We start from the raw sequence: 17,164 nt of genomic DNA, 5'->3' as shown, positions 1-17,164 counted from the left end.
CATAACAAGGGTGGCACAGTTAGCATTGCGGTTAAGCGCAATGCTGTTGCAGTGCCAGTGACCCGGGTTCGAGTCCGGCACTGTTTTTAAAAGTGTTTGTACATTCTTCCCGTGCTTTCTTGAGGTGCTCCAGTTTCCTCCCACCTCCAAAATGTATCGGGATTGTAGGTCAATTGGGCGGCATGGGGTTCATGGGCGTGTTCCCATGCTGTATGTCTAAGTTAAATACATTAAGTTAAGGAGGTTCCAGTGCTAGCCTTGTTCATGTGAGTTATTAAAACAACAGCTAGAACTTAGAGGTAACTAAATCATATCATGCACATTTTCAGAATACCAGGATGGCTTCCCTTGGGCCTGTGAGCTTGTAAACAAGTGATTTAAAACTGAGGTCATTTCCTTGATGTATTATTCCCTGTGAGGTGAGTTTTTCCTGTGGTAGTATATTATCGGGGTGATGTGGGGCCAGGCAAAACCCCTCAGTCTTCAGCACCTGAAAGAAGTCCTTTCCCTTCCCATCAGGCAACGGCGTCGACTCGCTTAACTTTGTTCCTACTCCTGTGTGATCACCGATATTTCCAATCAGTTTATTATTCCTTGCTCAGAAAATGCACAGGAAACATATGCAACTGAACAGGAGTTTTAACAAAATTATGCTCTAAATAGCAAACAGATGGAAAGTTGAAACGCAACATCAAAATAACAAGAGGTCACATTCGAGTTCCCTGACCTTACCTACCCAAATCTTAAAAAAGTGGAATTTTTTTTAGTGTGTTGGCTGCTATCCTATATGAGATTGTTCTGATAGAATCCAGATGAGATCATACAGCTATAGTTTCACTGCAGAACAACAAGGCTCAGATTCCACCAGCAAACCTAAGGATCCTTCACAGGCTGTCAGTGTTTGGGAACTATTGCTGAGAGAAAACAAATGGCTCAGGTTCGATTTTCCTTCGTCGTGCTCTGAGCACACCATGACGAACACTAAAGTTGAAATCCTTCAAAAGTCCTGTGCGCAAAATTGTAGAACGGGTTCATGTTAAAAAAAAATGTCAGCTCGACAGGGTTATTCCCTGTGATCTTGCCAACCCGTTGCCGCATTCTGCATTGAAGAAAACTGCAACACTTGCATCAGGGTGGTAATTTAATCCTGTTCAAAGCACAAACTGACTCATGAGCAGAGGTGAGTGCAAATGCTGAGAGTGTAGTTTTTGGTCATCATTATTAATCTGACCCTGAACTGAATATGTTTGCTTCAGTGTAAAGGTGATTGAAATATATGGAAAGCAAAGTTCCTACCATCTGTTCTCCATATTTTGCTTATCTTCTAACATTCATCACTGTATTTTGATGAAAAAGAGAGTTGACGGTGGGGGAAGGGAGAAAAATCAATGAAAAATATACCTGGTTCTCAGAAAGGAGAATATTCCTTGGGCTTAATGTCCCAGTAGTAATTAGAAACCTAATGCTGAATGGCTCAGTGTAGAAATCTATCTATTGAATTGTTCAAAAGCTAATGGTGATCAAGTTCAATTAGAAGTACAGGCCTTACTGCAATAAGCTGTGCCATTGCTGTACAAAAGTACTGAGGCCTGTCTGTGGATGTTTGTTACAGCAATTGCTTTGGATAATGCAGCACGTTAAAGCAGCCTCTGCTTTGTTTGTTTCTAGATCCATCAGGACTGGCCTAACCCTCCTCTGTGAGGAACTGAGGAATGAAGTGGAGCCCAAGAAGAAGAAGTGCAAACTCACAGGGAGGGAAGGCAAAGAACAGGAAGATGGTGGCAATAAGGCTGGCTCAGAGGTCAGTAAATGTGTCTTTGTTGTTAAAGTGGGTGGGGTGGGCAAGGCTCTAATGAGAGCTCAGCCTGGTGGAGTGGTCAAGGCTCTAATGAGACCTCAGCCTGCTAAACAGCATGTGCCAAACCGTACTATGAAGGAACTTTGCACCGTGCATTGTTTTTTTTTGTCACCATTCTTGTAAGTGGGCATCTTCTTCACATCTGCTTCCAAATGTAGGAGAGATTACGTCACCTGGGACCACGCTCACTAGAATAAGAAGATTGGAAAGATATAAAATGATGAAAGTGATGGAGGCAGGAAACTTGTTCCCACTGGTCTACAAGATTCTGAAAGGCAGAGATATGGTAGGAACCCAGTGCCTTTTTCCCAGGGCGGGACCAGCAAACACCGGAGGACTATGTGAAGGGTGGAAAGTTTAGGGGAGGTGTTAGGTACTACCAGTAACCACAGAGACTAGGCTGAGGGAATGATAGACTTTAATATACAGAAGAAACTTGGTGGCCCAGATCCAGATATAGGAATGGAGGGAGCGGAGAGGTGGCTCAACCTTTATGGACCATGGGGGAGGAGTCATAAAGTATGAGTCATCAGTGGGCAGGCCAGCTACATACATACAGTAGTCAACAGTAACTATATACAATTGAGGAAACATATCACAATAGGAGGTATCAAGGGAAGGTTTTGTTTTACACAAAGAGTTGTGGGTGCCTGGAATGCAGTGCCAGGGGTGCTGGCGAAGACTGAAATATTAGGGGCATTTAAGAGACTCTTAGAAAGGCACATGAACAAAAGAAAAATGGTGGGGGTTGTGACATAGGAAGGGTTTAGTTTTTTTTGGTAGGAATATATAGGTCACCACAACATTGAGGGCTGAAGGGCCTGTACTGTGCTCTAGTGTTCTATATTGTATGGTAGGTGAGACTAGAACTAGAGGACACAAGATATAGGAGATTTAGAACAAAGATGATCAGATCTGCTTTTCCTCGAGTCGTGAATCTGTAGAATTCTCTGCCCAACAAAGCAATAGAGGCTGCCTCATTAAGTATTTAGAACAGAGTTATATGGATAGTAAGGAAATGAAGGCAAGTAGATGGGGCTGAGTTCACAGCCAGATCAGCCATGCTGTTAATTGAATGGTGGAACTGATGGCCGACTCCTGCTCATTGTGTTCACCCACCATAGTGTTCTGGAATTCCAGGAGAACCATAGATCCATCCTTGGATCTCCCTTTGGTGCTCAGGGATTCTTGCCATATTTAGGTATTAGAATCGGAATCGGAATTTGTCATGAACATGTCACAAAATTTGTTATTGTGCAGAAGTGTTAGAGTGCAAATATTGCTATAAATTACATTTCAAAAATAAATAAATAGTGCAAATAAAATAGGAGAAAGTGAGGTAGTGTCTGTGGTTAATTGTTCATTCAGGAATCTGATGGCAGAGGGGAAGAACCTGTCCTTGTGAAGCTGGGTGTTTGTCTTCAGGTTCCTGTACTTTTTTCCCGATGGTAGCAGTGTGAAGAGGGCATGGACTGGGTGCTGAGGCTCTTTGAAGATAGAGGCTGCCTCTTGTAGATGTCCTCAATGTAGTGAAGACTGGTCCCCGTGATGTCGCTAGCTGGGTTAACAGCTCTGGAGTTTTTTTTTCCTGTCCTGTGTATTGGCACCTCCATACCTGTGATGCAACCTGGCAGAATGCCCTCCACAGTACACCTGTAGAAACGTTTGAGAGTTCTTGGTCACATACCAAATCTGAAACTTCTCAGGAAGTATAGCCACTGGTGAGACTTCTTTGTGATTGCATCAACATGGAGGCCCCAGGACAGATCCTCATGGATGATGACACCCAGGAATTTGAAGATCTTGACCCTCTCCACTGCTGACCCCTCGATGAGAACTGGTTTGTGTTCCCCTGATTTCCTCCTGAAATCAACAATCAGCTCCTTGGTTTTGCTAAGGTTGAGTGCAAAGTTAGTATTGTGGCACCACTCAACTCATTTTACGCAAGTTGAGTGGTGCTGCAAACTGTACGCTTCCTCATTGCAGTCTGTGATTCTGTCAACGACCATGGCGTCACCGGCAAATATGTAGACGGCATTTGAATTGCGCCAAGCCACACAGTCATGGGTGTAGAGTGTATTACTTTGTTGAATACATTTAATCTGTTTTATGACTTCCATTTCATTGGATGTGTAATTTGGTTGTTAAGCTCTCAGTCTTATAAACCTGACCTCATAATCTGAATACCTGAGTTCAAGTTCCAGTATAGCAATAAGGCAATTTCAATTAATTTAATTGAAAAATATGCAGTAATAAAGCTACAAATCAATAAAACTCCTGGATTATTGTAGAAACCCAGATGGTTCACTAATGGCCTTCAGACAAGTAAATCACCTAGTCTGGCCAATGCATGAATTCAGATTCGCAGAATCCAATTGACTCATTATTTCAAAATGCCTTTTGCTGTAACATTGTAGTTCAAGGGGATAGCTTGCCACTCCACTTCCAAGAATATTTAGACATGGGCAATAAAGGTTTGCTTTTCCAGTGATGAGAATAAAACAGAACATGAAATTAATAATCAGGACCAATTAGATGATTAAGGCCATAAGAGAAACATAAAAGTCTGCTGGTGCTGTGATTGTAGTAAAAGCACACAGAAATGCTGGAGGAGCTCAGCTGGTCTTGCACTGTCCATAGGAGGTAAAGGTATATCGCCGACGTTTCGGGCCTGAACCCTTCTTTAAGGAATAGGCTCTTCCATTTTCTTTTTAGCATGCAATGCAGATGTTTCATGGACTTTGGTTCCATCAGGGAATGAGGTCATAGGTTGGCAGCCCTGTGAAACAATTCATGAGACACAAGATGGCCAGTGACCATGAAATCGAGAATGTAATTTAGCAGCTGCATTTAATATGTTAAATTAGTATGCCCAATGTTAATGTTTTAAACTGGTTAACTTGCAGAAGCACTTTTAGACTGGAAGACATAGAAGCAGAAATGCACCATTCGGCCCATCGAATCAGCTCCACCATTTGAATCGTGGCTGATACATTTTTCCTTTCAACCCCATTCTCCTGTCTTCTCCCTTAACCAATAGCACCCTTTACTAATCAATAAGTTATCAGCCTCCGCTGCAAACATATCAAGTGACTTGGAATTCTAGTGCAAGGTCAACTTTTATGTCGCAGTTAAATATTTCTCAAAAGGAACATCCATCATGGCTATTTCATTTTCATCTTGCATAACATGTGGTTTTCTTTTAGATTAAACCAAAAGCCAAAAAGGACACTCCTCAAGCCGGCTTCACATCAAAGTTGGGAAAATACAGCCCAAGGCCAAAGCAAAAGGTATTGGCTAAACCCGCAAATAAATCGCACACGACAGCCATCTTGAAATCTGCTAGCACCACCAGCCCCTTCAGAGGGAAAACATCGGCCCTTCCCGGCAAGATTCAGAAACAACTGGGAAAACCAAAGACTTTCCCAGGGACTCACAGCCAGGAGAGAGCAAAGCATGTGACATCAACTCCAGAAGCAGGTGAGTGCACTGCTGCCAGGTTCGAGACCAGAATCGAAAACTGGAAAATGCTAGAAATAGAAGGTATGTGAGAGCTGTTGTTCTTCTTCAGGATTGGGGAAATGCTCGGTGTTTTTCTAGAAACAGAACAGATGGAGAAACGAGCACACTTCTGCTCTGCACAGAATTTGAAGTTCATTTAGATTTAGTGGGGTATGTATATTCTCTCTCCCATTAACTCCACTCCTCTTACATTATCAGAAATACCAGGAGGTGGCACACTTACAACTGTGCAGCACAGAATGGCTGTCAGTGCACTGTTGCCCTCTGATTGATCATTCTTTTTATGTCCAAGGATTATGTGGGATATTCAGAAAAAAAACTATTCAATCCAACGAAACCATGCCAGCTTTTATGTTGCATTTGAGCCTCGTCCCATTCATTCTTAAATCTCTCTTCTTACCCCTCCTCCTACAAATGCTCAGTCCTTATTATGCATAAGGGATAAGGGCACAGACCACCGACAGATATCAGAAAAATGTGGCTATCTTGCAGGCACTTTCTCACCACTGTTAATAAATAATTGTATTCACGCATCGATTCTTATCAATAGTGAAAGCTTTAAAAGTCACTGGGTGCAATTGTGTAAACCCCGGGGAAGTGCTCAGACCCATAAAGTCGGTAATATATCTTTACCTCCTATGGACGCCACGAGATCGGCAGAGTTCTTCCAGCGTTTTTTGAGTTTCGAAGGGCAATTGTGCAAACAAAGACTTCTCATTATTTGAACAGCAGTGGGGATGTGACACAGCAGGGAGCCACTTGACACAAGGTGGTCTGGAAACAGATCACCGCAACTGTCGATCAAAAGCATCAAGCTTCTTGGGTCATTTATTGATAAGCTTCAGAAATGAACACAAAGATTTTAATGTTCAATAATTGACCAATTATGCTTTTAGGAGATATTTCAAATCATTTTTTGATGTTACCCCTTCACTAACAGACTCCTGAAGAACAACCTCAATCAGGGACTCATATAAGGACTCTTACTTGTGCAATTTACAGATTTTTTTTTTCTCTGCATTGCACAGTTGGTTTACATTTCTTTATTTGTCTATGTGTACACTGAGTCTGGGTAATCCTGCTGCGCCCGCGGGAAAAAGCATCAGGGTTGTGTGCGATGTCTAATAAATCTGAAATCAGAATTTTGCTCGACCTTGAAACCAATGAAAAAAATGGAGGTGGTACCATGGCCCAGACTCATGAGTCGGTTGAGCGACAGATAGTAAATTAGTAGAAGAGGAGGAGGAGCATGTGACTAAAAACTATTTAAAAGCGCAGGTGTGGGAAATCTGAAAACAACAACAGAGAACATAAGAAACATGCCACAGGTCAGTCTGTATCTGCGGAAAGAGCAACAGTTTATTTTCCAAGTCCAAGACTCTCTTTGTTGGAAGTGGAAAAGAGAGAAAATCAAGTTGTGAGTTGCATTGCAAATAATTGAAAAAAACTATCATCATTTCAGCTCAGCCGATCTCGTGGCGTCCATAGGAGGTAAAGGTATATTACCGACTTTATGGGTCTGAGCCCTTCCCCGGGGTTTACACAATTGCACCCAGTGGCTTTTAAAGCCTTCACTATTGATAAGAATCGATGCGTGAATACAATTATTTATTAACAGTGGTGAGAAAGTGCCTGCAAGATAGCCACATTTTTCTGATATCTGTCGGTGGTCTGTGCCCTTATTCTATCTGAGTCAGCCTTGCATTGTTCAGACAAAGAACTATAAAGTGCTTCTAACTGTCACTGTTTACCCTGTTGGCCTTGTCATTATCAGGAATATTACGTGATCTACCTGCTCCTCAGTGGACTTCTTCAGAAAATGAATTCGTTTTTTTTTTCTTTCCTCGAACTGACGAGAGGTCTTGGACCTGAGTGTGTGTCGTCCAGCTTCCCTGGGGTGCTTTGGCTTCCTGCAATTCTTCCATATCCTCTGCAAGTTTTTGGACAAAGAAAATTATTCTGAAATTTCCCCACTGGATTTCTTAAATTGCAAGCCCCTGTTTATTGCTTTGCTCCCAGAAGCAGAAATGTTCTCTCTTCATTTACTGAATCAGATATATATATTTTTTTTTATTTTAAAGACCCCTGTTTGGTTATTCTTGAGCTTTCATTTCTCAGGAGCTAAGACCCAGTTTGTCCATCTTTCACAGTTTGTAACCCTCATGGTTGGGTGTCACATTTGTAAATCCACCATGTGCTCTTTGTAATATCACACATCAGAATCAGAATTTATGGTCATGAACAAATAACAAAATTTGTAGTTTTGCGGCAGCGTTACAATAATTTATATAAACCTCTTTACAAAATAAAAATAAATAGTGCAAGAAAAAGTCAAACTAAGGTACTGTCTGTGGTTCATTGATGATTCAGGAATCTGATGGCAGCGGGGAAGAAGCTGTCCTTGTGCCTCTGAGTACTCGTTTTTAGGCTCCTGTACCTTCTCCCCGATGGTGACAGAGTGAAGAGGGCATGGCCTGGGTGGTGGGGGTTCTCGAGGATAGAGGATGCTTTCTTGTAGCTGTCCTCGATGGAGTGAAGACTGGTGCCCGTGATGTCACAGGCTGAGTTAAGATCCTTCTGGCATTTTTCTTGTCCTGAGTGTAAGCACCTCCATACCAGACAGTGATCCAACCAACCAGAATGCTCCCCACAGTACACCCGTAGAAATTTTCAAAAGTCTTCAGTAACACACTGAATCTCCTCACTCCTCACTTAACCTGCTGGTGAGCTTTCTTCATGATTGCATTGACATGGAGACTCCTGTGTCAACATCTCCAGGACAGATCCTCAGAGATGTTGACAACCAGGAATTTGAAGTTCTTGACCCTCTCACATAGATGATAATTCCCTCCTTTTCAATTCTATTCTTCTGAAAGAACCTTCATGCTACCACTGCCTTTATTAAAGACCTGCAGTGCCTTTAATTTAGTGATTGTTGCTTTGGCCTTCTTTCACATCTAGATTTGTAACTACCAAGTAATTAAGTGGCCTTTCTAGTGTTCCCCCAGAATCTATCTCCTCAGATTTATTGATGTTGACCATCATTTATAAACACGTTATCCATTGAGTTTGAGTTAGGACATGACCTTGCAGTTGTGCAAACCTTTGGTTGGGCTGCATGTGGAGTATTGTGCAGTTCTGGTCGCCACGGTACAGGAAGGATGAAGTAGCATTAGAAAGATGGCAGAAGAAATTTACTGGTATGTAGCCTGGAATAGAAGGCTTTATTTCCAAGGAGAAATCAGACTGGGTGAGTTTATTCCAACTGGAGTAAGGGAGGCTGAGGGATAATGTTCTAGAGGTTTATAAGGTCATGAAGGCCATAGATGGGTGGGTCGGCAGTTATTTTCCCCTGGGTAGGTAATCTAAATCTAAAGTGCGTAGTTTAAGTTGATAAGGGAGAAGCATGGAGGAGATCTGAGGGGGACATTTTTCTCACAGATGGTAGTGTTTTATAAGGAACAAGCTGACAGAGGAGATGATAATGACAGGCAGAATTACATCATTTAAGAGGGATTCGGACAGATACCTGGATAATAACTGAGTCGAGGGATAGAGGCCTACTTTTGGCAAATAGGAATCATGAAATAAGTTCACAGTGGCCATGGCCAAGTTGGGGCCGAGGAGAGAGTCTGTGGCTGGGGCGTCAGGAACCCAGATTGGTAGGCCACCAGGGTGAAGATCTACTGTCAGGGTGCTGGGAGCTCCATTGGGCCCTATGACTTTATGGCCATTCTGCAGGCCTATTCATCTCCTCCTGCAACTCATTGTAGTCTTCCTCAGTATTATTTACAAGATGGTATATATGAGCCTTCCAGGTATATCAAGTTGAGACATAATTTGATTAACAGTTCAAAGTCATCCTGAAGAAATCCTACACTCTTGGAGCAGCTATCTTTCAGCTCAGAAATTAAACAACATCCCAACTAAAACTCTCATAAAAAGGGTGTCTTGTCTGAGACTCTTCCATCAGAAATATCAAAAATTAATTAGCTGGTTATTTATTATGTACTTGTGTCAGACCCAAATGGTTTGTACGCCTGTCTAAGTAGTAAGAATTAATTGAATATCTTTGAGCTTTTACTCGTATTGTCAAAGATGGTAGTTTGTGCTTTCAAGAGGCCAGGCAGATATGTCTCATCACACTTTGTGGTAAAGGGCCAGACATTGAATGGCACTCATATTAAGCGACTTCCAAAAAAAATTATGTATTCATGTGCCTAAACATGAAAAGCTTACTCCCATATCAACAGCTTGAGAACAGGGTCTATTAAAATAACAAATCATACACAGTTTATGACAACCCACACAGCAACTGCATTCAAAGCACAGCTTAAATACACTCATTTCATCAAGCTGGAAAAAAATACTAAAAACATAAAAGACATTTTCTTCAAAAGACAGAGTTCATTAAACTTCAGAATCCTTCATTATTTCGAAAGAGTTGATTTTAGTTTACCTGTAATCAGGAGTACACAATATTGAAAGAAAAAAAACAGTTTTGCTTTTGAAATTTGTCATTGTTGGGCAAAGTTATCAAGATTCAATTTATTGGGCAGGAAATAGGGGCTGAGTCAAAGGTCAGAATCAGTCACGATTTATTAAATGGCGGATCCAGCTCAAGAATTCAAGATTCAATTTATTACCATAGTAATAAAACAGTGTCCTAATGCATGAATTTCCTTTTTGCCTGCTGCAAGGCAGACCGATTCACCACCGACAGAAATCGCCTAAGCGCCTCTTACACTTCTTACAGACAGATCTACAGTCAGAGAAAGAGAGGCAAAAGAGAGATCTCCACCCAACTCCAGAGTCAAAGAGTGTCTGTAAATTCGCCTGCAGCTAATCTAATAAATTCTGTGGTATGTTCCAACATACCCTAGTGGTATTTTGGAACAAGAAAGTGTTCAATGATTATTTGTCGACATTTTTCTCTTCAAAGGCAGCTCTTCCTAATTGTACTTTTACAAAAGGTTTCTCCCCAGAGCAACAAGTTTGATGACCCCAAAGAATCTGTCCTTGGGCAAACACATGAATTACAGTGCTTCACTTTAAATTAAGATCACCTTTTGTACGAGCGGTTGATCTCAGGTTATCTGGAATTTTTCATGGGAAACGTGGAAAATGAGTAACTGTTTTAAAGTAATTTACATATCATGCCTCTTGACAAAAAAATGATACAATTATTTTTAGGTGTTTATTTGTAAATTATTTGATGAACTGGGCAAGCTCATAAGGCCTTGCATGGGGCGAGCTAAATTAAACAAGTCATGATTACCGCATACATTTGTACAATTGTCGAATTTGTTGGACCATTTTTTCGGGTCATATTTGGGGGAGGTCGATTTTTACATACTTTTGACCGTGGTAAATGCCATTGTGGTTCAAGGTGTTGGGAACTCGGATGGCTGGGATTGGGTGGTAAGTCCGCCACTTCGGGAGCTCGGATGGGCGAGCAGTCGGGGCCAAGGAGAGAGTCTGTGGCTGGGGCATCAGGAACTTGGGTGGGTGGGCCGTCAGGGTGAAGATCTGCAGTCAGGGTGCTGGGAGCTCCATTGGGCAGCCAGTCAAGGGGGGGGGGGAGGGGGGGGTTGACTATTACCTGGTATTGAAAATTACACGAGTATATACTGTAATTGGACCAGAGCAAACTGCTTTGGTTTTCAAGTTAAAAGTAACATAGTGGTTTTAATTTTACAACTAATAGCTTGAATCCTTGTTGATAAATGTAACATACGCACAAAGAGAAATTGACTTGGTTGGAATAGAGGACCATTCCTGCAGTATAGGCAGGGGATATCGGGAGAGGCCCACACACAAAAATAAGAGTGAAACAAGGGGAGAGGGTGTAAAAGGATTACATAGCAGCTTTGATTGTGAATATGGAAGGAGGATTTTGTCATGGAAATATTGTCAAACTTTCAAAGCCATGACAACAGGAAGTAGCCATTTTAGGGCAGGAAGTGTGCACAGGTATCATTGAAATTTCTTAATTTATGAATCAAATGATATTTGAAAAAGCCAGCATGTTCAAATTACAGGCATGAAAATGGATTCAGAGGAAGGGGACAGGACATCAAGCACGAAAGCGACTTTGGCAAAGAACAAAGTGGTTCAGAAGGCGAACTCTGTCATTAAAAAGAAACCCGTAATTCAACAAAAAAGAAAGGCAGTTGGAGGCAAAGTACAGAAAAGCAGCCAAAAGAAGCGGCAGCAGGAAGTTCAGACGATGTTGAATGAAAGGGAATGGGTGTCCACAGAGAGTGATGGCTTCTCTTCAGATGCTGGTATGTTGCTGGTTCACAGAATCCTGTAGAAAGTCCCTCTCCAAGTAGTGTCTTAGCTACTCCCACCTTCAGCTTGTATTGTTGGACAATCATTCGTGGATAGCCCTCCACCATCTCTGTTTCCTACCCTCCTCACGTCAGGTATCCAAGATAATCCAGTAAGGCAGGAGGCAGCAGACAATGGTTACTGATTAGTGCATGTAATGAGATGAGTCTCATGGCAGCTAGAGATCTGACTGCAGACTACACACATCGCCTGGAGTGCTTAAGAGTGTGCTCAGACCAGCAAGGAGCACTTCCTGTGGCATTTAACTGCAAAGCAAATCATTCAGTGAGTGCATCAGTGGTCATAACATCAGCAGCACCTTTGAATAGAAGCCTTGGACTAGGCCTCACAGGTGACCGAGGAAAGTTCAGGGCCTTCACGTTGCGGATGTGAAGATCCTATACCCTGAGAGGTATTAAAGACACAGGGTTAAGCTTTAACTCTCTGAAGGACAATGTCTACATTAGTGTATTTTTTTATATTTTATTTAAGAATTTTAAAACCACATCTACAGTTATTAAATGAATAGATTGAAAAAAATAATACAAATGTGTTACGTATATATAAATGTAATACAGCAAGGTCTGTAACACTGCAAAAAAAAAACACTATTCCTATTGGAGATGGGAAGAACTGATATCTATATTTTGCCTGACAGCACAAACAAGGCTGGACCCGAACAACTGTATGTTGTCCGAATGAACAAAGCATAAAGGAATAAGCCACACACACAAGGAGATTCAAGGGCAAGTCATTTATACAGAGGGTGATGATTATGTGGAACAAGTTGCCGGAGGAAGTGGCAGAGATAAGCACAGTTGTAACATTTAAAGGGCATTTGGATAGTTTCTAAGATTGGAAAGGAGTAGAGGGATAAGAGCGGAATGTGGGCCAATGGTATTAGTGTAGATCTGCATCCCAATCAACAGGGACAAGCTGGGCCAAAGGGCCTGTTTCTGTGTTCTAGAACACGGACTCTATGGTAAACCGGGGCTTATTTTTACTTTGCACCTTTCTCAGTTCCAGATTTGAGTGAAGGTGAGCACACGTATACCAGTGCAGATGGCAGTGATGGCATCCCTGAGTTGTCAGTCAAAGACTCCAGTGCCAGTCTCCTCACAGAATACTCAACGACACTCACCACCACAGAGACCGGTCCATCGCCCTCGTCTGTGGTGAAGCTGGAAGCCAATCAGAAAGCAAAGAATAAAAAGGAAAGACAAGGCCTTCTGGGTATGTAATCACAGATGTGTGACCATTATAGGTTTTATGACACATCTAGTGAAGATTCAGAACAGGATGGTAAGGAAGCTAGTATTTGGGGGTGATCCTCATATTATCAGATATGGGAGGTAAATTATAACACTGTGTTCACCATCATTATTTGCTATCTATGTCACTTATTGGACTGGGACAAAGTACCAAAGTTAGGTTTCTGGCTCTGTTTCCTGCCTATATTATAGAATTCTAAATCAATGGTAACCAGGGCAAATTGTGCCAATTGCAAAATTGGACTGGACACCTCTGATCGCAATTAACATGCCCAGTGTTTTGGTGATATCAGGTGCATAACCAGAGACATCATAATTGTACAACATGTGTTTCAACCCATTGGGGAATAAATAGGAGCTGAAAAGTCCAGAAAATGCACTGTGTTGTTCACCTGAGTACTACCAAAAGCTGACATTGAGATGAGTCTCATGGCAGCTAGAGATCTGACTGCAGTCTACGTACATCGCCTGGAGTGCTTAAGAGTGTGCTCAGACCAGCAAGGAGCACTTCCTGTGGCATTTAACTGCAAAGCAAATCATTCAGTGAGTGCATCAGTGGTCATAACATCAGCAGCACCTTTGAATAGAAGCCTTGGACTAGGCCTCAGAGGTGACCGAGGAAAGTTCAGGGCCTTCACGTTGCTTATCTGAAGATCCTTTTCCCTGAGAAGTATTAAAGACACAGGGATAAACTTTAATTCTCTGAAGGACAATGTCTACATTAGTGTATTTTTTAAATATTTTATTTAAGAATTTTAAAACCACATCTACAGTTATTAAATGAATAGATTGAAAAAATAATACAAATGTGTAACGTATATATAAATGTAACCTAACCCCTCCCTTCGTAAAGTAGTTTATTTTGATCCCATTTCATTTGTCTCCCTGGCCTGAGAGCATCGACGCGGAGATCTTCCCTGGTCCCTACCTGCAAATGGTCTTTGTAATGCTGGGAATTACAACGTAGTGATTATGGTTACTGGGTGGAAAGCCAGAGACTGTGGATTTTAGGATATTTAAATTAAATCAATATATCCAGAATACAAATTTAGTATTAGGGATGCTGGGATAAAACACCTCATTTGGAATAACCACCCACCTTATTTAACAATACCCCTTTGTAAAAAGAAACTCATTGTCATGTCTCATCTGACTTACATGTGGACTCCACGCCCAGAGCGTCCTGGCTGATTCTGATCTTCTGCCTAACGTGGCCCAGCGAGCGGTTGTATTGGAGTTAGGGAGGGACGAATAATAAATGCTGATCCTACCAGCCTGATCCTGCCTCGTACATTCGTTCAAAACCCACTGGTATCAGAAACTATTCAGATATGTGATTTTTTTTTTTGTCTCCCAACTCAAACCAGCGCTTTCACAAACTCATTCAGTGGATGTGCACCTTGACTTTGAAGCACTTGGCTGAGAGTGTGCCTACCCTCTTTAAGTTTGCCCTTTGTAGTCTATTCAAGCATTACGTTCATCTAAAATGAGCCAACCATTAAAAACACCCATTAAAGTTCCAAACAAAAGCCTCGTAAATGTACTTTGCAATAAAATCTGTTATAATAGGGACCACCTGCCCCATGTAACTGCCACAACATCTTTCCAATCAAATCTGAGGTATGAATTTATTTTTGGGGGAAAGAACTGTAAATGGGAAATTTGATGGCATAGCCTTTGACCATAGACTGTTTCCAAATGGCCATTATAAACCACTCAAAGATTTGTTGCTGCAGTCGACGAACAATGAGAAAGGCTTTTAATATCTTGAAGTTTCATTTCACTCCCTTACTGTGCAGACGGACAACTCACAAATAGCTGCTACTTTTGTATTTGGCATCAAAAGTCCTCTTGACTTTTGTCCAAATACACGACCGTCACTACACCATTGATTTTCAGAAAACAACGTCCATTTGGCAAAACTGTTTCAGCCCTTGATTTTGGGATTTTGTCCTGTTGGTTCGGTTTGATGGCTCCATGGATTAAAGAAAACATGAAAGGCAAGTTTAAGGAAAGTGGAGGATTGAGATCAGATGATACCATTGGATCAGAATTGAAATTCATTGTCGTGAATGTGTCACGAAATTTGTTGTGCTGTGCCAGCATCACAATGCAAATATTTCTACAAGCCTCATTTCAAAATAAATAAAATACTGCAAGAGAAAGAAAGAAACAAAGTAAGTTAGTGTCTGTTGTTCATTGTTCATTCATAAATCTGATGGCAGAAGGGAGGAAAGCCGTCCTTGAGCCACTGAATGGACATCTTTAGGCACCTGTACCTTTTTCCCGATGGTAGAGGGCATGACCTGGGCGGTGGGGGGGTCCTTGAGGATAGAGGCTGCTTTCTTAAGAAAACCGCCTCTTGCAGATGTCCTCGATGGAGTGAAGTCTGGTGCCCGTGATGTCGCAGGCCAGGTTAACAACCCTCTGGAGTTTTTTCCTCTCCTGACCATTGGCACCTCCGTACAGTGGTGCCACCAACCTTCTACCTGTAGAAATTTGTGAGAGCCATTGATTTGCACTTCTTGGAGTGGCCAGTGTGTGAATTGTTCATTCTTCTTGGCTTTCCAGGAACCCTTGGATTACGCAGCGTGGATGGGGATGTGAAGATTAAAAAACGCCCCATCAAGCACAGCCTGGAACCTGGCCTGGTCGTGAAGAAGTGTGAGAAGCTCCCGGCAATGAAGAAAAAAGCTCTGAAAGAAGGAGAAAAGAATAAAAAGCTGAAGAACACGAATGGGGGTCCAGAGGTGACAATCTGGCATCGACATGAATCTGATCTGCGGCCCCTGCTGCACCGAGAGAGGCTGTTTCCCAGTGATGCGTCTGTGCCTGCAAAAATAGCATCCAGAACTCAGGCCAAGAAAGCCACAGCCAACAGGTGTAAAAATGTCACCAGGAAAAGCAAATTACTGCAGGCAACTTTCAAGGTAGGCTTTGAATAAGTAATAAAACACACAGAAATGCTGCAGGAACTCAGCCGATCTCACAGCATCTTTTAGATTTAAAGATATATTAGTGATGTTTCAGGCCCGTGCCCTTCTTTAAGGTATAAGATATGTGTAGCTTATACCTTGAAGAAGGAGTCATGCCTGAAATGCCAGTAATACATCTTTACCTCCGATGGATGCTGCAAAACTGGCTGAGATCCCCCAGCTTTTCTGTGAGATTTTACAACAATCACAACGTTTGCAGACTCTCTCGTTTCACTGGGAGCCTTCAAATCCAAAATGAGTGTTTTGCACAGATCTGCTGTGCATTAGTAAGCGCACTGTGGCTCCAGGCATTTTACTGATTAGTTGTTCTAATCTTCAGTGTTTCAGTAGTTCTCCGTGTTTTCTCCCCCAAGCTGAGCTCTTTTTTAAAAACTCCAGCATTACCCCCGGGTTCCAGTCTTCTCTCATGAAAAGCATGGGATTTGCTTGCAGGCTCCACAGCAGCAAGAGAGGAAGGGATGTGTGAGAGGGTTACTCAGCAACAGCCTGGTTCCCCAGGACTCTGGCCCTTCCTGGCATATGCCCAAAATGGTCACCGGCGAGCTAGTTGATAAGCTGTTAGCACCCTGAACAATTTGCAGGCTGGTGGCTTCACTGCTGTATTCTCCTTGTTCAGTCAGTAGACTGGAGGACTATTAACCCCAGGCAAAGCTTCCAGCTATGATCTGGTGTCAAGAAACCGCTCCTCAAGGCTTGAAGCTTCTTTGTGAGGAGTGACTCTTCCTCGAATTCAGGTACACATCATCACAACCATTGACCAGAAGCAGTCATCCTGTCTGAGTTCCTCAAGATGAAATGCAGACATTTTAACCCACAATTCATTTTTAAACCTTATGCCCTACTTTCTCTCTCTCCAGTTTTAAGTCTCCCTGTGCGACTTGTGACATAAAAACCATTGGGATTTTCCTCAAACTTTTCCTGACTTCCACTCGTCCCAACTGCAGTCCTCAGTTCTGTGTTTCGAACCGTAACTGGAGGCTCACAGTGCCTGGACTTTGGCATCAACCCAGCTTTTGCCACTGTGTGATATTCACTAAAGTGTGCAAAAACACTTGCCAGAATTTGAAAGTAAAACTGCCTGAAATTCATGGAAAATTGACAAGAGCCCACTTTAAAACTTCCATCAATCCCTTTTTGGGAACAGGTGTGTGACTGCATGCTACATATGATAGGTAATTGAGAGC

At 42.2% G+C, this 17,164-nt stretch overlaps 1 protein-coding gene across 16 annotated transcripts in view; it reads left to right on the top strand.

Moving 5' to 3' along the window:
- bahcc1b (BAH domain and coiled-coil containing 1b) overlaps window positions 1-17,164 on the top strand; it is a 421,144-nt gene that overhangs the window by 206,419 nt on the left and 197,561 nt on the right. For all 16 annotated transcript variants that reach the window (XM_069930138.1, XM_069930136.1, XM_069930134.1 and 13 more), the window contains 5 exons: window positions 1,669-1,801; window positions 5,065-5,338; window positions 11,422-11,667; window positions 12,734-12,946; window positions 15,556-15,914. In XM_069930138.1, coding sequence (XP_069786239.1) covers window positions 1,669-1,801; window positions 5,065-5,338; window positions 11,422-11,667; window positions 12,734-12,946; window positions 15,556-15,914 — 1,225 coding nt within the window. The remainder of the gene's footprint in view (window positions 1-1,668; window positions 1,802-5,064; window positions 5,339-11,421; window positions 11,668-12,733; window positions 12,947-15,555; window positions 15,915-17,164) is intronic.

Source organism: Narcine bancroftii, chromosome 3, assembly GCF_036971445.1.
Source record: "Narcine bancroftii isolate sNarBan1 chromosome 3, sNarBan1.hap1, whole genome shotgun sequence".
NCBI classification, from domain to species: Eukaryota; Metazoa; Chordata; class Chondrichthyes; order Torpediniformes; family Narcinidae; genus Narcine; species Narcine bancroftii.
The sequence above is the reverse complement of the archived record's forward strand: the minus strand, read 5'-3'. Positions and strand labels throughout refer to the sequence as shown.